Raw genomic sequence first — 21,555 nt, 5'->3', positions numbered from 1 at the left:
TGATTGGCTGTGTATGTGAGAGACTGTGTAGGGTGGCGTGTTTCAACTCAATACTAGATGAACTAATATATTTGTATGTGTCTCGAGAGAATTGCAGGCCACAACAGTAACCTCTTCCCAGACAACTTACAACAATTGATTTTATTTTTTGTTCAAGATTTTTATTTTTTTTTTACTGAAAGGGAATCTTATTGATGTTATAAAGCGTAAATTGCACGTTAGCTTTTTATGATGTATCTTAGAGTAAAATAGAAACGTTGGTTGTTGCAGATTCATTCTTAAAGTTACCTTGGTCGTTATTTTGTATTTGAAAATCAACTTTAAAAAACCAAAATCCGTTACTGATAAACACGAATATTTATTATGATTATATCAATTTGCAGCGACCAAGTTCAATCTTTTGTTAAAAGGGAAACCAACAGACACGAGTTTACTCAACTTCCGTTCACCTTACTTTGTCAGAACGTGTACCAACCAGTAGAGTAGCTAGGACAGGGCGACGGAGCGGTCCTCTCATTTTGGGGACATCACATTTGGTCTACTGCATTAACAAAGGACTTTTTTTGTCCTGACAGTAGACGGATACAGCACTGCTTTTTGCTTAACATTTTCAGAATGTTGCGTGTGTATTGTGTTATGGTTTTGTGTTTATGGGCGAGATAAGGAACGGAGGGGAGCGGTCGCTACCTGGGCCTAGATACATCACTGATATTCAAACCCTGTGATTAGTAACGCACACAGGTTGACGTTGTTGATCGCTGGTGCTTAACAATCTGTTCTTGGTTACTGGAATTCAGATAATGTGCACGGTACTTAGACAATTATGCACCCAGAGTAAATATTTCTGTATCCTGGCATACACGTTTACAAACTGATGACAGCCGTCACAAGTCGGAGTTGAACAGAGATTCAAAATCCTTATGACGATCACTAGGATCTTCAACGAATAAATAGTGGTAACGTATGTAAATATACCCGTTTTATCGACTGGAAAGGCCTTTATTTTATGTTTGTAAAATCTGGGCTAACCTTAAATGTTATATAAACTATTATTTAGACATTTATTAACATGTCGGGCCTATAATCAACTATCTAGATCATCCGATGACAGAGATTTAAATGGATTAGAACGCCTGCGAGATTTAGAAATTTATCGATAAAATGGATAATCTAGCCTTGAATAAAATTTTCCTTATATTCATATTCATTTTTAACTGTTATAGCTCTTTATCTAAATCTTACATAATGCATCTTTAAATTTTGAACACAGAACCATAACCAAAACTAGGACTCCGAATCTTTATGGGATAAACAAAACATTGTCTTACTATGATTGTCCAACCAACTTTAACACCAATACAAGACGATCCCTTATCAACTAACTTCACCAAGAGAAAATCAACAGACAATAAGATCATTTGAAAGTCAATTGGCAAGATCAATGCGGTGGGCTGCCTCCAATCTCGAATATATTGAGTTTTCAAAGCCTCATTAACAGCATCTTGGTGAAATGCAAGAATTGAATATCTTGTCGTTTTCTGAAACATGCAACTGTCAATGGATCTTTTACGCGTATAGTCACCTCCGAACATAAATTGCCAAACGCGGTAACTGCCTTTGGTAAAATTCATATACTTTTTTGTGTGTATATTATAGAGATAAAAATAACGAGATTACGTCGAAGTCTGTATGTGAAAGTTTTCGAGTTTTGCACTCGGTGGGAATGGAACCCTTGACCCACCATACCGAGCAGTCTACGGCAATACAGCGCTCTACCGACAGAGCTGTATATGGCGCTTTTATACCTCAGGTTAACTGTCATTTATACAAACCATTGAGTTTTATGTACAACCAATGTCCTCTGTATCAACGAAGATGTTACACAGTAGTTAAGGGTTCTTCAGTTCAATTAACTGACAGAAAGAACAAGCATATATCTTTATTCGTCTGAACCCAGACTAAGTAAAATAGAGAATAAATATCTCGTAAATTAGGCAGCAAGTTAACGATATAGTGTCGAGACTCCTCTCCAAAAATATGAAGAAATACCATAGATATACTTATTGATTCAAATGGAGATGGAAGACGAGAAAATTACCCCGGCGTACAAATCCAGACTTAGAACAGCGACTGGAGCAATTACAGGAAAAATAATTATATTAAGTAAAATATACAAGTTAAGAACCTTATAAATTACTCTGCGTTTAATCACCTTTATCAGACTAATAAACATCCTGATTATAAAAACTTCAGCTGTGTGCTACCTATAATTAACAAAATAAATTCATTTACATTAATCTTTCTTATTGATTTGTAGTGAAAAACAACGACACATATATGACCGAGATAACTCTAACAAACATATCAGGTAGCACAAGGAAGTTAAACATAATGTGGACTGCACCCGATAAGACTATCGATTTAACGTTTCAATATTTCATTTTCAGCAATCAATATTTGAATTTTGTTACTTTTGTATAAACGCCAGTAATCGTTTTAAACATGCATTATGCAAGAGCTAAATCTGCCTATTGCAAGTCTTTCTTTAGGCCTGAAATGTTTTCTAAAGTATTAATTAGACATTAATTAACTGACCCAGGCCTTAATCAACTCTCGATGGCATCAGATTTCTGCGATATTAAATAGATTAGAATGGTTCAGCGATACTTTGATTTAAGCAAATGTGGAAGACCGAGACTTAGCTTCGATCAACCAGTACGGTGGTTGAAATTATTGCACACGTCTGTCAAACCTTCAAAGGCTAATATCTTCGCTTGCAATAGAGTAATTTGAATGAAATTTTCAAATTATTCATTTTACATCATCTACTTTCGAACTATTATAGCAAGAATGGGTAGTTCTTTATCTAAATCTTACATAATGTATCTTTAATCTTGTGGTCTAAATGCCAATTCCGTAATAGTGTTTTGCTTTCAGTTACACGCGTCTTCATTAACCAAGGTAGTGGAGAAAAAGGGACGTTAAGCCTCATTGCAGTTTTTAATTTCAAAATCCGAAATCAATTGATGACCTTGGTGAAATGGAACGATCACCGAGTAAGCACATCAAACAAATCCCCAATTATTTTTAAAATGTGTTGCTTATTTAAAAGCCATTACAGTCATTTGTGTGAAACATTTGTTGGCTACACAAGAGCGTTCTACCGTTTGTGATAGCTTCTCCGAAAATGTCCTCTTAATCCACCGCCCATGTTAATGGGACCACCGTGATCTTTAATCACCTGATTCAACGGACTTCTTTTATTGGCCAGATATAGTTCAACATCGTCAACATTCTTATCACTTGTCGATATCATACTAATTTGTGAACAGTAACTACAGATAGCCACAAATGATGCGGCATATTGTGTGGACTGGCCTTAAGTCGAACTAGGAATAAACCTCTTTTTGTGTTATAACTCGCTCGTTTTCAATCATAAATCACAATTATAAGTCGTGTTTCAAACAGCATCTGTCAGAAATTCTGTGAAAATTAGAAAAAACAAAACCGGTTATATCATACTCGATCAATAACAATAAAAGTGTAGTTGTAAGCAATAACTTAGAACTAACGTTCTGTTGTAACATAGTGAGAGGGTTTCTCACTGTAAACTCATGTGACTTTGGTCTATCTTTTCTATCCTTATTGAGGGTACCAAACACCAATCAGGTTTATTTTATTCTGACCAAGGGAGGCATTTTTACTTTACATACAAGAACGTATGACATCTGCAATTACTAACTGGTTTGGCTTATAGTACGTGTGAACGCAACATGATGCTGTCTTAAAAACCCCAGCGATTATGAACTGGTTTAAAAATAAGCGTCTGAACGGGCTATATATCCTAATTATTGCACGTTAATATTGTAATAAATATCACGAACAACAACGCCAGTTTTAAAAAGTAATAATATAACAGACTTATCTTTTAGAACCGTATCTTATTTCATTGCCGAATGATTAGAAATAGTATTTGTTCTTAAAGATAAACGTACACAAATTTTATGTCTCTTGGCTACAGGAATCAATTGCCTCCATATAGTAACTATGTAAAAAAAACTAACACTTAATTATATGTCATGTATAGGACCTGGGCCCTGTTTCTCGAAATCTTAACTAAAGATAAAATCCAAATTTTAGTAGATACTCCAATTTTGATTGGCTGAGCACTAAAATCAATCTAATATTATTCAATCAAATTACTAAAATTTGGATTTTATCCTAGTTAAAATTTAGTGAAACAGGCCCCTGAGTTGTAATTAAAATTATGTGCTGCTGCAAGACAGTTTTTCTGCAATGTTTATTAAAAATAATGAAATGAAACGGAGTTTAACGCTCTTCTGTTCTTTTCTGACTGGGCTAATGAAGATGGGTTTACTTAAATTAGAACAGTGTATTACAATGTGTCATTCCCTTAGAAAGGAAGGAGGGGGGATGACCGAATGGGTAGCACGTGCGCGCTGTATCATGAGGTCTGTCATTGAGTCAGCTGGGGTGGTTTCGATTTCCCGGTTGTACGTCACAAGGAGTAGGGTCGCCTGTCGAACCTCGTGGGGTTTCTCCGGGTCCTCATGAGATCTGTCATTGAGTCAACTGGCGTGGTTTCGATTCCCCGGTTGTACGTGACAAGGAGTAAGGTCGCCTGTCGAACCTCGTGGGTTTTCTCCAGGTCCTCCGGTTTCCTCCCACTGGTAAAGGTACTTACGCGTAAGCGAATTATTGAAATAAAATTGAACCACGTGTTAGTCCCGAAATGACATACATTATGATCTAAAGCATAAGCCTTAGACTATTCAGCCACAATTCGACCATTCAGCCACCCCTGGTTACAAAAAGGAGAAAAAAGAACGTGAATGGCGATTACACCCCAACCCCCTTTATGATGCTGGCATCACTGGGTAGAAACAAAATATATACAGACTAATACATTATAAGACTAGACCAGTAATTTCTCATTCAGAATGAAGTAGTCATTTCTGTAAATTCTTAATTGAAAAAAACCCAGACCAGTTTAAAGTAAATTCTTAAAGAGTATGAATTATAACAGTAATATTTAGATTGGCAATCTCTTGGCGATTACAAGCTACTGTTGAGAATGCAAGTGAACCGGGGCTGTTTTGTATTCACTTTACACATTGTTATATGAGACTGACGCGAGTTCATCTTTTATAAGAGCCCATTTCTGCCAAAGAATTCTGACTTCTTAACGTATAGTCACAGGTTATGGTAATGTTTCGGAGGCGCATCGTGGTAGAGCTATAATTGTTTAGATCTTTCTAATATCTACACGAATACACTATATTGATATCCATCGATTGCTTGCCTTATTGCAAGAGATATTTCTTACACCACTGTTATTCATACCCATAAATATTGAGCCTGCCTCCAGCTAATGTGGACATATTGAAAGGTAACGTGAGTGATAATTATAGTGGTTGGAAAGTAGGTCTCCAGTGAATATCTTTACCCGTCCACTAACCTTATTTCACACAAGATACATATCGTTTTATCTGACAGATTTATACGACCAGGGATCTTCCGTTCATTCATCAGAAAATTTAAACTGGTTAAATGTGCAAATTATATTTAAACGTCTGATGGTATTGGGTTTATATCACTTGTGGGTAATGCGTGCATATGGTGTGTATAAGTTCCTATTCGTGTGTTCATTCAAATGCGCCAACTACCGTACCGCTGATCTGGGGTAGAGGGCAAGCAAGTCCAGCTCAATTCTGAAATCTACCAGTTCGTTGGTCTGACAGTGCTTCTATATGGTTTGTATTTTGATAGTACCGATCTACCGTACCCTCTGATCAGAGATAAAGAACGAAACAGGATCACCCTTTACAGTGGTCGTGCAGAAAAGAGACTGAACTCACAACCCAAGTTAATTCTGAGAGAGTTCGATGAGATCTTTTTTTGAAAGCTCAGTTAGCGGGTCGGACAAAAAAAGTGTTTCTATATGGTTTGAATTCTGATAGAACTGATATACTGTAATAGATTGAAACGGGACCACGGGTGACAGTAGTCGAGCAGATAAGTGGATTGATTCACGAGTGAGTTAAATTCTGAGAAATTCTGAGGATATCAGTTACCGGGTCTACGTTTTACAGTACTGCTTTGAATTATCAAATTATTGTAGCATTTGAATATGATGATGAAAAGGCCATGTGTGATAATTATGCTATCCAGTCAATTTATAAGTGTGTTTTTCACATATAGCTTTCTAAGAGTATAAATTTTTAATTTGGGATACAGACCTTTCATCGCCTTTTTTTCATGTGCAGAAATTATCTAAAACGTGTGACCTATATCCAAAAGGAGTCTAATTTTAACAGGTTTAAAACACGCCAAACACACACAACTAACCTGTAAGAACTAAGGAAAATCTTTAATGCATACATATATCGGTGTATAATTTATATTTAAACTTCATTAAACCACGTTTTCGTCTAAGTTATTTAGAACCAAGCGCTAAAAACATTTACTTATAGCCCGTTCAGACGCTTATTTTTAATCGCTGTTTTTTTTAAGACCGCATGTGTTGCGTTCACACGTACTATAAGCCAAACCAGTTTAACTATTCTGACCTCTTCGGTCGGAGGTTAGAGTTAACCTACGCATGGATAGATTTATATTCTTTATTCGGTTCTCGCACGCTTTCGATATACATTGGCACTGCCTGACCCCAATATTTTCACAGGAATGTAACTAACTGCGTACTGCGCATGCTCGAAGCAAGCTGGAGCTGGGGTTTTTAAGCCAACCCGTTCAGACGGCTAAGATGAACCAGTTTGAAATAAAAAGCCTTCTCGAAGACAGGTCGCGAGCAGGGTTTTTTAAACTGGTTTATTTGCCCCACATTTGCGTTCAGACGCTTAAGTTAAACTGGTTTAACGATCCCCGGGGTTTTTAAACCAGTTCAACTTAAGCGTCTGAACGTGCTAATAGTCTTACTTTAGCACTCGATAATATAACGAAGCCCACTCAATCCGGTGTTCTAAAATATGGGTGGGGGAGGAAATATGCGATGAAATTTGTTTTAGCTATTGAAGTTATATAATATGATGCATGTACATTTCACCCTATAGAAATAATTCCATAAAATAAATATTGGTTAACAGATATTAGAAAATTTTATAGTCAGCAAGGCTAACTCAACACGTCTTCAGAGTCTAGCCCATGCATGCAAGTGTCGAGTAGGCCCTACATCGTGAAAACGAAAAGAAATTTAAAAGCATTTAAACTTGGTCGTTACAATACACCTAGGCAGTCGCCAAATAATTGAATGGATTAATATATCTATTATTATATCACATAAATAATTGAATGAATTAATATATTCATTATTATATCACAGAAACATGTTATAGATACGTGTATAATCAAATATCTACTTAATTTGCCAACAGAGGGATTTTTGTTTCAGCCAATAAATTCTGAAGCCTGAAGTAGACGAGATATAATGACCCATAACCTATACGATAGAAGGACGCCAGGGGGGCTTTGGCTGAAGAATATTCTTAATTAACGATAAAGAGTTAGTGAAGGCTCAATGGCTCGTCAGCAAGCTCTTCAATTGACACGAGAGCCACTCGTGGTGCGACTATAACAGTATTGATACGACACTAATACTCTCATTTTTATATAATAGTATCTGTACCACACACGATAAGTTAAATAGTAGTTTAGTAGTGAGTGTCAAATAGTCATTCATTACAGTATATTATAGTAATCCTTATATTATATTATACTGGTATATGGTACCATTATTTAATTATATAATATCAAAAATAGTATATTATCAGTTTTATATAATAGAACACATGTGATAAGTAGAGAGGGAGAGAGAAATGGGGTTTAACGTCCACTCGACACAAACCCGGTCATTTCGGGACTAACATAATATGGTTCAATTTTATTTCCACAATTCGCTTGCGCGTAGAGGTCTTTAGCAGTGGGAAGAAACCGGAGGACCCGGGGAAAACCCACGAGGTTGGACAGGCGACCCTACTCCTTGTCACGTACAACTGGGTAATCGAAACCACGCCAGTTGACTCAATGACAGACTTTATGATACAGTGCGCACGTGCTAACTATTCAGCCACCCCCTCCCCCATTTGATAAGTTCTGTAGTAGTTGATTAGTGGTAATAAATAGTCACCCATTACAATATATAATAGTAATCCTTATACTAGTAAATGACACCATTATTTAATTATATAATATAAAAAATATATATTATCTGTTTTATATGATAGTACACGCACAATAAGTTATATATTACCTTTTACTAGTGGTGTTAAATGACCATTCATTATAGTATATGATAGTAATGCTTATGGTGCCTTTATCCACTTATATGTAATATAAAAATTATTATACTATCAATTTTTATATGATAGTTATATGGTAGCCTGCTATCGGTGCGAAATAGTCATTCATTACAGTATATAATAGTAATCCTTATGTTGCCTTTATTCTGTCAATTTTTATATGATATTATACAAGTTATATAGTAACTTTCTAGGGGTGTTTAATAGTGATTCATTACAGTAATAGTAATTAATAGTAATCCCTATGTTGCCGTTATATATATAATATAATATAGACAATTATTATGCTATCAATTTTTATATGATAGTACACGAACGATAAGATATGTAGTAGCATCCTAACGGTATTAAATAGTTATTCGGTGCAGTATATAATAGTAATCCTTATTCTGGCTATGGTATCATTATATAATATGATATCAATCAAAATTTAAAACAACATAACATATGTTTCTTTGTCTAATGTTGTACTCCATTAACATCTGACATATTTCTATGATGTCAATGTTCAGCCACATGAGCTTTATGACAAATCAAATTGTCTATATTCGTATACATGACTGGAGAATTATGGAAATTTTATAACCAAAGAGTATTTGAGAATGTGTCTGGTTATAACAGAGCTCTCTCGCATAGAACACAACGGCGATAGAAAGTTGGTTCGATTAGAATATGTAACTCAAACAACAATTGCGATTGGATTCTAATAGATTGGGACTTAAAAATCATACACTGTATCGTACATGACAACCTCGATCGTAGCATTATATATGTAAAATTATCTTTCAGAGAGTTCACCATGGATGCAATAGTCCATAATATAATTCTCTTGCATATTAGCTATGGTCATATGTGTACTTGAAGAGCAACTAGTTGGGACTAAATTACTGCATATGAGAGAAATGAACATTTTAATTAAACTCGCCATGGTTATCATAAAGTGGAACAAAATGTTTCCTTCTGACTTTCTCGGTATAAGCTGCTTCTGTCTAGATGACGTCAGTATTGCCAGTCATTCCAGAAATGTTATAAGACCCCCCCCCCCCCACCCCAGTTCGTATAAAATAAGAAATAATTCGACATGGGTGGGGTTTCGTGGGTGTTTATGTTTATATAAAATGACAATACGGTTTGTTAGATTTATAAACTTCACAAACAAATGAAAAGTGTAACCGCAACCTGCACCGTGTATAAGTATCAAAATGGTTGCATTAAATACGCAGTTTGATTGGAGATTATTAAACTTAAACAATCTACTATGTTATGATTGAATTCCCGCTTTCAGAATTTAATATTGGGATGAATAAGAAAATATGACCTTAATTCAATGATTCTCGACCAGCGTGCCGCGGCATACACGTGTGCCGCGAAATTTTGAACGGTACACTCAAAAAACGCGAAACACCACGTGATCCCAATTGAGTTGTCACTGGCGTCTACTGATAAGTTCATAGCTGTGTTTTTCTTTATTGAATTACAGTCATTCTATGTGTCTATGACTAGTCTCTCTCTATGTTTTCATGTGTTCCAAGGTGTGCCGCTGGCCAAAAAGGGTTGAGAACCACTGCCTTAATAGTATATAGATGCAGGAGAACCGTACTACACGAAAACCAAACCCTTAAGACAAAGGACACACACATTGCATGCAATAAACAACAAAGGTATAAGAGACTGGTTCCGGGGGCCAGCTGTAAAGGTCCAATGCCCAGTACAGTCCCAAGCCTGTAATGATACATACTTCACTCAAAATGAAAAAGAAACTCAATGCTGCTACTACTACTACCTTAGTTGTTTAATGGCTGCGTCCATAAAACTGATATTGCAGACAAGAAAAAAACTAGAAATGTATACAGAAAAGATGCATTAGATGATGCGACTGGTCTTATGTTTCTTAAATAATCGCCCATCTTCAATACATATCGTTTATGTATATCACTCTACCAGACTATTAAAGGGGAGAAAGGAAATCTATACTATTTATACCTTTTTGTTATTCCCCGTCTAGTTTTATAAAAATGAAAATCCAGATTTCGTCCGCTGAATTCATTGCCGGGGAAAAAATAATAACTTTAATTGCTATCGTCTTCAATAATGTTTTCCTAACGGTGCTGGGGCTTTGTGAAGTGGATCGATTATAATGATTGAAAAGGAAACACGGGTTGTTGATTCACGGCTTATCGTTCTGTCTTTTCGACACTAACTCGAACATTCTGACAGAGCATTCTCCCTTAGTTCCTCCATTGATTTGCATGAAAGTCTTTCATTGACCTGTTACAAAACACGGAACCATGTCTGTTGTGCATGTAACATTCCACATTAGGCATGGAAATTATAAAATGACAACACGTACACACCATATCAAATAATACCAGAGAGCACCAAGTACAAAGCCATTAAGCAGTGAATATGAAATTGTTATTCATTTTCAAAATCTACTCATGCCTTTAATCTCCAATTATTTATGTCACCAATTAGCTACCATAAATATGAAATTGAATTACAAATAGATATAGATACTTTTCTGATAAAAGAATTAATGGCGACCACGTTGCCATGGCGGAGTAATATTGCCATTAACTGGGATTACTTTAATATACAAAGTGGGCCAATTAATAGGAATGGAGAGAGAGAGAGAGAGAGAGAGAGAGAAAGAAAGATGGGTTTAACGTCCACTCGACACAAACTAGGTCATTTCGGGACTAACATGTTTTTTTTTTAAAAAAAAAATAATTTTTTTTTAATAATTCGCTTGCGCGTAGGAGTCTTTAGCAGTGGGAGGAAACCGGGGGACCCGGAGAAAACCCACCCTACTCCTTGTCACGTACAACCGGGGATTCGAAACCACGCCAGTTGACCCAATGACAAGCTTTATGTAAATTAGGCCATACAGCCCACCAATGGGGATGGTAATGAGAATATCTATTTCGGATCGAAAACAAGTAAACATTTATTTTTAAATTTTCAAGTCCAGGGTCGTTTAGGATCTATTAGCAATTAAGCTAAAACAATTCTACGAGCATCGTTATCAAATAATGAAAACAGAAAAAAAGGTTTGGGATAAATGTCGTAACTGCCTGAATCCAACAATTTATTGTTGTAATCTTCTTAAGTTCCCCTTAAATATGTCTACTGCTCTTAAAGACATTTAGAATAATCTGTTAGGACATTAATTTGCTTTCTTATTCCTTTTAAATCTGACTGAATACTATTACAGATATTCTCAAATTAGTTTTAAAAACAACTTTCTACGTTTTTAAATGGAATAAAATGGGGTTTAACGTCTTACTTTTCTACATCGACTGGGATAAAGATGACGGACTCCATACAGTGTGTTATGAGAGAAATTTTCTTCGGATTCCAACTGACAAAAGTTGACCGCCAATTTTGGCAAGGTACCTCGGCAGGACTGTGCACGTTTCCATGACGTCACACTTATATATGAAACCTTGGAAATTTCTTAGCGACGTATACACATTGAGCGTTCTTAAATTCCAATAGGACCGAATCTACAATACTTTTTTTTAAAAAAAAATGTTAATTAAGAAAGGTTGCCAGCAGACTTTAACTTTGGTAATAATTTTAATATTTGTCAGACTTTTAAACCGATCTCCTAAAAGTGCCAGGTTCAATGACTAAAAGTTTTCGAGATATGGTGTACTTTTAAAGGCGCTAAATCTCTATTCTTTGGCATATAGAAATAGACACAAACGGGTCGCAGCGCATATAATAATGTAATATGAATGTATGTGAATTGATTTACATTCAATCCTTTTTGTTTTTATTCTTATTTCTAATCTGTTATGTTCGACGAAATACGCGAAAAGTCCAAATTGAATGGTTATTCAATGGTTAAACTGGTAGTATTTTGCTGTAGGATGTGTTTAGCCTGGTTCATCGAGTCGCTTCATCCCAAACGGTGCCTGAAACGGTGCCAATTTTAAAATTCTCATTTTATCTTGAATATTGGATATCAGACTGTGAATGATATTGAGTTAGAGACTTGCCTCCTTTAACTGTAACCAAAGTCTAATAGGCATTTTGCTTCTACAATCCTGTAAAGGGGGCAATGACTGCACAATTAATTGTCGCATAAAACAGAATTTAGGACGTCGTCGACGGTACAGCGATTCCAGATGTCGTTTAATGTTAGACAACATTTGAAAATATGGTTGATGGAATCTGTTTATCTTTAACATGTGTTAGTCGTGTTTTAATTCATTAGGTTATCTTTCACTGAAAGACAATTCTTCAAACATGTTTCTTTATTTTTCTTATAATTTCTCCCCGACCACCCTTTTCATCTGTATTTTTTTTTTTCAAGCCAGGAAATCAATGAAGATTTTTTACTCTATATCTGCAGCATTTCTCCATGGATTTTCAAAAAACAAAATACTTTACATCTCAGTGAGATAAATTAAAGCTGGTCTGTCGAAGGTAATTCGATGATTTGTCTTAAGTAAAATGATAGCCCTAGACAATTTAGTGAGATAATGAAAATATAGAAAGGTTCTCGGTTGGCAAACAACGGCAAGAGTTCACCAATTAGCTTATCAAGACATAATTGGGAATTAAAATTCTTTGCTTAACACGGACCAGAGTTGGGGTGATATAATTATTTCCCCAACAATGTCACATTATTGGTCTGGATGACATTGTTATTGGTATTAATGGCTTTTACACGATCACCAATGTTACCCGATGGCAAAACCAGACCAATGTTTCCGTGTAATGTTGACATAAAACTTTCATCATTTATATTTAGATATCTTACAAACCCGTGCTGATTGTTCTCAAATTAAATAAAGAGATCTTCAATAAATTTTATTTTGTGAACAAATTGTTGCTCTGGTTAAACTTAACGTTGCAAACTGCACTGACTTAAATAATTTGTCAATAAAGGCTTAAGAAAAGGCCCGTGGGTCTTATACAGAGTATCTTAAAAATCGATTCATTGGCTGTTTGTTACAATTGTAGATATATGCATCTATAGAGTAATTGACGGACACAGACCACCTCATTATTTTGCACAAATTTTAATACCCGAACGTGGTGATATTTGTAGATAATTTTTAAAAGGCTCGACTTCGAATCGTTTGGATGGTTCGGCGACTATTTCAGATGCTTTACGAGGATAAACAACGCGACTGTATAAATCGTATTGAAAATGGCTGTCTCATTAGTAAACCAACTGGGTTGATAGGTATTGAAAAGTGAGCCGGTTCGTTAAAGATAGTGATGTACTTTTTTGCGGATGAAAAGATTAAAATCACCGGAATCATAATAAAAAACCTTAAATCAAGATGGCATGAAATTGGCATTACAAACAGTAGCGTGTGCATCCCTGTAACATCTCCCTGTAATACTGCCTATATATCTGTATGTCTCCGGTTTTCTTATATGCATCATCTAACGATCACACAGATTGGTTGGTAGGTTGACTGGGTGACGCCTATTAAAATTTGTTTAGACGAAATTGCTAAATGGCCGAATGGTTAGCACATGCGCGCTGTATCATGAGGCCTGTCATTACTCATTGAGTCAACTGGCGTGGTTTCGATCTCCCGGTTGTACGTGACAAGGAGTAAGGTTGCATGTCCGACCTCGCGGGTTTTCTCCGACTGCTGAAGACCCCTACGCGCAAGAGAATTATTGAAATAAATTAAAACCATATGTTAGTCCCGAAATGACCTAGTCTGTGTCGAGTGGACGTTAACCCCCCCTCTCTCTCTCTCTCTCTCTCTCTCTCTCTCTTTATTTAGAGAAATCCTTAATATACTGATATAACTTAAAGATGCATTATGTAAGAATTAGATAGTTCAAAAATAGATAATGCGAAATGAATATATTATTGAAAATTTCAGTCGAATTACATAATGCTCAGCGAAGTGTAGTCGCGATTGTCGAGCACCATTGTTACGATAATAAACAAAGTCTTGATTATCCATTTATCGTTAAATTTTAAATGAGAGGGTTCTAACCCATTAGAGAGTTGATATGTGAATAATAATAATTTATATAATCTAGAAAAAAGACCTGCAATAGACAGATTTAGCTCTTATATAATGGTGTCGGGGTATGTTGCAGCGACTTAATTACACATACTAGGCACAGTTGAGAAATAAACCACCTGGGCTCTTGTTTGAATTACTTGTATAATGACAATGCAGTCAATATATCACTTTACTGAACTTTACTACACATCTTTGAGGGGAAATAAAAAAATATTTTTCAATATTATATTATTTTGTAAAAAGATTATTAGCAACGTACAATATAGAATATGATATTGTTACGGAACATAATTAGAATAGATTATGCAAGACCACGAGCAAAATCTTTTCATGCTGTTAATGAAGATTGGGAAGCCGGCTTTTGGCGATTTAACTTTGGTCGAACAAGTAAGGGCGCCATGATTTAAAGAGAAAATGTCGACCTCGAGGGAATAGAATCTGTTGCAATCACTATATTTTCCGTTTGAGAGCTCGTCATAAGTTGCCGGTGGGTTCTAACGGAGATTTAAAGATATGAAGCTTTGTTGCCGGTTCCCAACCTTCGCTTCTTTCTCTCTGCATTGATTTTCATGTTTAAATGAAGAGAATTATCTGGATGCCGGCTATAATTGACTGGACTAAGTTGAGAAAAAGAGTGTTAAGAACCTAATCAGTATATTAACTGATAATACCCATTCTACTTGCTTTTAAATGATCAGAGCCCAATCGCCGTGCGTATAATACCCCTCTATCATTGATCACCACAGAAGGGCATTAAGAAAAGAAGGGAATTTACGGAAAGTGATGTGTAAACAAGTGTTTAGGCAAAGCCGACACAGAAATCGAAACCGGGGATGAATGTCTTTATCGCCAATTCCAATATTGAATTCGCAGCACAAATACAGGCTATGTTTGTCCGTTCTATCGTGACTAGTAATAGGGTGCGAGGACATTAGGGGGTTTGTCTCGATATTCTTACACTATCATTTTCCATTAGAAACGTCATCACTGTCTAGTCTAAATCTTGTATTTAACAATTTCCTTATTGCAATGAATGGGGAGAAGTTTGTTAAATAATCCTAATGTCTGGATTTTGATAGGTCTCAAACTACTCTCTTACAGGACATTAAACCAAAGTGTCTCTAGGCCTGTTTACCGATTGTTATAGAAGTGTTAAAACAGATACCAAGTTGAGAATTGGACATCTTTAGATTGGGGAGAATAATATTCCTAATAAAGTTTATAAAGATCGGAATGATTAAATTAACGGCAAAGTATACATATACTGAATACTGCCTATTTATCGATTGATTTAAATGTAGGGGTCGGGTTAAAACAGATACCAAGTTGAGAATTGAACATCTTTAGATAGGGGAATATAATATTTCTAATATTTCTGAATACGGGATTGCTGTCCACTTAATGTGCATTTGCGAGCAGCAGGCCCGTAACTGGGGGGGGGGGGTCGACCATAGATATACATTGTCCGTCATTTATACAGCACCCCTGAGAACACTTCCCGCCCCCTCGTTGCTCTGAGCTAGTTACGGCCCTGTTTGCGAGCCATGTTCTACTGCATGCTAGAAATGACACGAGAAACTCGATTGAAACTTAGAAATTTAGAGCTGACAGGCAACTGTGACATCATGTCAGTTTTGTACAGACAGGTTGTGGGAATTAGTTACAATGAGTGGACTTGTACGTCATTGACTTGATACAACTATCACTCTTTCACTTGACATAAAACGAAGTCTTAAAGCACCTATCTTGTTGGAATGAAAACAATCAGACAGGACTTTTCAAATAGACTATTTCATAAATTTTTAATAGCATTAAAATATTTTATAATAAGGTACCAAAATTTGTAGCGGGTACCATTATCGGTGCAGAGAATACTTATTTTGAATCTAGAATACCCGATACCTCTTCTTATAAATCCACTGCTGGTGAAACCGGTCGGAGACTTTAGATTTGGTACACTGCTGTATATAGTAGAGGTACAGATTAAGTTCGTGTTTCTTAATTCTATTATCCTTCTATTATTATTATCTTTGATTTGAGGAAAAAAAGAATGTTTTATGTATTATTATCTTTGATTTGAGGAAAAAAGAATGTTTTATGTATTGTTATCTTTGATTTAAGGAAGTAAGAATGCTTTATGTTTTATTATCTTTGATTTGAGGAAGTAAGAATGTTTTATGTACTATTATCGATGATTTTGGAAAAGTAAGAATTGTGCTGTATTATTATGGTTGCATTGAGGAAAGTAAGAATGTTGATGTACTATTATCGATAGTTTAAAGCAAGTATTATCGTATTTATTTTGAGGAAAGTGAGAAAGCCAATATTTTTGTTGTAAAATATATCTTTGTTGTGAGAAAAGAAACGCGGTTATATTGAAAGGACTATACGAGGCTTGATTTAATAGTGACTACTCATAAGTGAATTATGTACCAGTATTGACATATTGTTTCATTTGGGAGGCTCACGACACTACTGTATGATTAGTACATGTCTGGGTGTATATATATTATAGCTGTGAGTTCAGATAGCTCCTAGGAGACGAATCTGTGACACGAGTTGGCGGCAAGTCATGTCTCAAGAGATTCTACTACATATTAAATCTTACTTGTGTACGTACATATATATACGGAACCCTGTTAGGGACACAATATAACATTTGTCATACCGGATTACTAACTAGAATGCGACAGTTAGTACTGGGGGTGTACCATATAACTAAGTAATGTGTGTCAGATAATAACTTGTGTTCCCCGGGCTACATATTAGTGGCAAATAATGAACAACTTAGGGGAGTTGGGTGGCCGTATGGTTTAACGTGACAAGGAGTACGTGACAAGGAGTAGGGTCGCCAATACAATCTCCTGGGTTTTATGCCCGAGTCGTCCGATTCCTCCCAATGCTAAATACATCTATGCGCAAGCGAATTATTAAAATAAAACTGAACCATATGTAATTCATGAAATGACCTATTTTGTGTCGAGTGGACGTTCACTCCCACCCCCACCGAATGAAAGAAACTTAGTTTAGTTTTTGTAGTAGTGTAGATATTAGGTATGTTTTTCAGGTGTCAACATAGAAACACCCCCCCTCCCTTCAACTTTATCACCACCTGCTGTCTGCGCTCGAGGCAGGATATGTTTAACCGTTTATAAACACCTAGCACCACATTCGAATTGCTGCAGTTAAGCTATTTTACCATTCGTCCGTTGAACTTTTCAATTTTAACTGTTAGTTAAGATTGATTTGTTTTAGCTGGTATCAGGTGCTCAAGAAAGTACAAACATGTTATGCCCCTTGCACGGCACAAGTCACCACTTGAGTTATGGAGAGCGATGGTCAGCTAGTTATTAAATTGTTTTATTTTGTGTCCCTTACCGGACACCGTATATATATATAGGTATCAATATAGCCAAAGAGATGCCAATAAGACATATGATGCGGCGGGAAAATATTGATAATTTGCTTCTATAGAATTGTCTAGTGATAATCTACAGCTTTTTTTTTCAATCTTGTTTCTTTCATGTTGCTTCTCCAGCTAGACAGCGATTGGGGAGAACTTCTGTCGATGATGAATCACCTCCGAATCCCAAGTTGACAATTCTATCCACTGAGATAAAAGATATTCTGTCGTCAGGGTCACATGTAATAAAATCAATGTTAACCCTTGGCTCGCCCTCAAAATGCCTACTGCTGCTTAATGAGACATAGAAGACCGTCGATCACGGCGTCAGTGTGGGTATTGAACGAAAATCGGTCAAACATTAAGTACACCATTAGAGGCGGATTATATATCATAATGATATCATAATAAGAGAAAATATCCAAAAAAAGAAGATATTTTATGATTCATTCTCACCAAGGACAAGGCCTCACCACCTGCCATTTTTATAATAAGATAAAAATGATGTTTGTTCATCATTTTATAATTCAAAAATACGAATTAAGCAAAATCTGCGCGGTTCTGTGTATGCGCACTTTTTATTCTGGAGTAGTATGCCTTTAACAGACTTGTATATTGACTGTTTAGTTACAGACTTGAGTCGTACTTTTATACTGCCTGTTTAGTTACAGACGCTAGTCGTACTTTTATACTTTTATATTGACTGTTTAATCGTACTTTTTATATTGACTGCTTCCGTTATAAAATTACAAATTAAGAATGAGATACAGTTTGGGGGATTCTCTTCGTTTTACTTTAGAAAAAAAAAACTCCTAAAAGTAATCCAGTAATAACAAATATATTTTGGGTAAAATCTGATTTTCTCGTTGACATTTTAGAATTTTTTGTTTTAGATTGTTAATTTATTGTTGTTTCATTACAGCGTTCACAGGATGATGTGGTAACTTATGCATGTTATTATGAAATTAATTATATTTATATATTTTTACAATACATTCCTATTCTGTTATACGATCTTTGACATAGATATTTTAGTTGTAATCTGGTAACCACGCCCTCTCTATTTATATGTAGCGCTTCTTTATATCATATATCATACTATTTGATTGTGTAAATCTTTGTGAATCCCAACAGGTCATTAGGCTATTTAAATGTTATTTTATTATACTATGTGTAGTAGAATCTGTATAGCCATTAAAGGAGGACTCTAGCTGTTGTATATGTTTAAATATGTAGCTCTTCTTTATCATTTATCATACTGTTTGATTGTGTAGATCTTTGTGAATTTCAACACGTCTTTAGGCTATTTATTTTATTATACTCTGTGTAGTAGAATCTGTATAGCCATTAAAGGGGAACTCTAGCCGTTGTAGATATTTAAACTATATTATTCATTATCAGTAGTAAAATGCTTGTGATTATACAAGAATGTAAATAAACAACCCAGCAGCACGTGCTATGAAATATAGTTTTCGTATACCACAAACATGTGGAAATAGGTTAAAATACAGTGCAACAGTGGTTTAGTCGTAGAAGTTTATCACGTGTGGTTTTTACTTCGGGATGTGCACAGTTGAAACGATTTTAACCCTAGATAATGAATAAAATATGAATAAAATCAACAGAGGCTACAGTTTTCATTTGATATAGTCTATAGCAATTATTTATTATTTGCTGTAAATAAATTACTATCATCTTTAAACAGTAAACATTAGTTTCGTCTATAGTAATAGTCATAGTGACTGTCATAGTAATAGTCATATAGATTATTTGTGGCTCCATGATTAGCATACTATCGTCAGTTAAACTCTATAGTTTAAATTCGTTATTGATATAAATGAGGATTGCCCCCCTTACTGTCCAAGATATTAATGTCGGTCCTGAACAGAATGGGCCACTCTAGGGGTTAATGTTAACAATAGGGTGGATGGCTGTGATTTTAGGGAGTGGGTGGCTTATATAGCTTGGACGTTACTTTTTCTTGGGAGCTAATATTTATGAGTGAAAACTGTTGTTAACCAGGGTTCACGATATTAACCAAAATTTATCACATTTCTTAATTAATAAATAGAATAAATAGAATCTACTCAAAGCAACACGTTAGACATTTTAGCTTTGACAACTAATACTTTATAAGGCCACAAGCTAAATTTGGAAATGATGTTATATCAGTTCAGGGCGAAGATACCCTTCAAAAAACTCTAATAAAACACATCTGATAAAGATTTGGTCTAATGCAGTAGTGACGACAGACGACAACGAGCATATCAAAATGATTTTATAAAGGTCGTATAATAGTACTGAATGTGATTGTTCTTCAAAAAAGCTTATTTTTTTCTTCTACAGCTTGTGGCCTTGAAATCATTCTGCATACAAACTAAAGAATACTGTAAAGCTCATGGACCTGCAGGTGGGTAGTTCTAATGGTAAATACATGTAGTACTACAGGTAGGTGGTACTTTAATGGTAAACACAACTAGTTCTAATAGTAGGTGATACTATAATTGTAAATACAGGTAGTACTACAGGTACGCGGTACTTTGATTGTAAATAGAGGTAGGTGGTACTTTAATGGTAAATACTGGTAGTACTACAGTTAGGTGGTATACCTTGATGGAAAACACAGGTAGTACTGCAGGTAGGTGGTAATTTAATGGTAAATACAGGAAGTACAGTTGGTTGGTACTTTGATGGTAAATACAGGTGGTACTTTGATGGTAAATACAGTTAATACATGTAGGTGGTACTTTAATAGTAAATACAGGTAGGTGGTACTTTGATGGTAAATACAGGCAATACAGGTAAAATATCAGCTCTTGTAGCCCCGCTCCCACCTTTTGAAACGCAATGGTGTGGTGCTAGGATATCTGTGAATCATTGATCAATTAATTTCCATGCTAAACAAAATTAACGACTCTACTATAAGGATGTCGTTGATATTAGTCTTTCGAACCATAGGAAATTCTGATTCATTTTGTCTAAACAGACTTTCGATATAACAGCGGGCGACTATCGCCTGGTAAATTAACTGCTATTGATACAATTTTATTTATTGTAGGTCCACCGGGTATGCCAGGCCAGAAAGGAGTAAAGGGAAATTCAGGTATGTGTCTTTATAATCAGAAAGTTGATATATGTTCGTATTTATGCAAATGTATGCTATCTGGGGTTTACTCACGAACACTTAAACTTAAATGTTTGAAGAATTCGGCGTTTTCAATGGCCGAGAATGAAAATGCTAGTACAAATTTAAGCCCCTAGTCAATTCAAAGGCTGCTTTCGTGAAAAACGGCCCTGGTGTTAAAACAGCAATATTTATTACAAATACGTTGATTTATATGGATATTAGCATCAGATCAACAGCTCAATCAAACTCAATCTGTTTTATTGCTCTTTAATACTCTCAACCACATCATTAAATTCTCCACTAATCTTAAAACATAATCTATGATTACTCATTCTTAACATTGGATTTTATAGTCCTATAAAAGAAATCGTGATTGATTAGTTTATAAAACTACTTTTACACAACTGATGAATTTATATAGGGCTATAATAGCTTTTGTGTGGTTATTTAGATGGAGTTTTATTATAGCATCCCCATAGTCACCGCGACCCTTTCCTCGTGGTCCCTCATAACCACACGTCCCTGAAGCAAAGATTGTGAGTTTTACAACATCTAGCCGTTGATAGATTAGTCTGAAATTCCCAAACTTTTAGGTAATTATCTCCCTTTACCACAAACACGTGATACAGACACATACTGGAATAGATTCGTGTATAGTCGTTGAAAGTTTTTTTTGTT

At 35.5% G+C, this 21,555-nt stretch overlaps 1 protein-coding gene across 6 annotated transcripts in view; it reads left to right on the top strand.

Moving 5' to 3' along the window:
* Positions 1-21,555, top strand: part of LOC126818283 (collagen alpha chain) — a 63,228-nt gene that overhangs the window by 21,158 nt on the left and 20,515 nt on the right. For 5 of the 6 annotated variants that reach the window (XM_050545607.2, XM_050545605.2, XM_050545604.2 and 2 more), the window contains exons 2-4: positions 18,673-18,690; positions 20,097-20,160; positions 20,809-20,853. In XM_050545607.2, coding sequence (XP_050401564.1) covers positions 18,673-18,690; positions 20,097-20,160; positions 20,809-20,853 — 127 coding nt within the window. The remainder of the gene's footprint in view (positions 1-18,672; positions 18,691-20,096; positions 20,161-20,808; positions 20,854-21,555) is intronic. The other variant, XM_050545606.2, reaches the window with a different exon arrangement.

The sequence above is a fragment of the Patella vulgata genome, chromosome 4, assembly GCF_932274485.2.
Source record: "Patella vulgata chromosome 4, xgPatVulg1.2, whole genome shotgun sequence".
In the NCBI taxonomy this organism is placed as follows: domain Eukaryota; kingdom Metazoa; phylum Mollusca; class Gastropoda; family Patellidae; genus Patella; species Patella vulgata.
The sequence above is the reverse complement of the archived record's forward strand: the minus strand, read 5'-3'. Positions and strand labels throughout refer to the sequence as shown.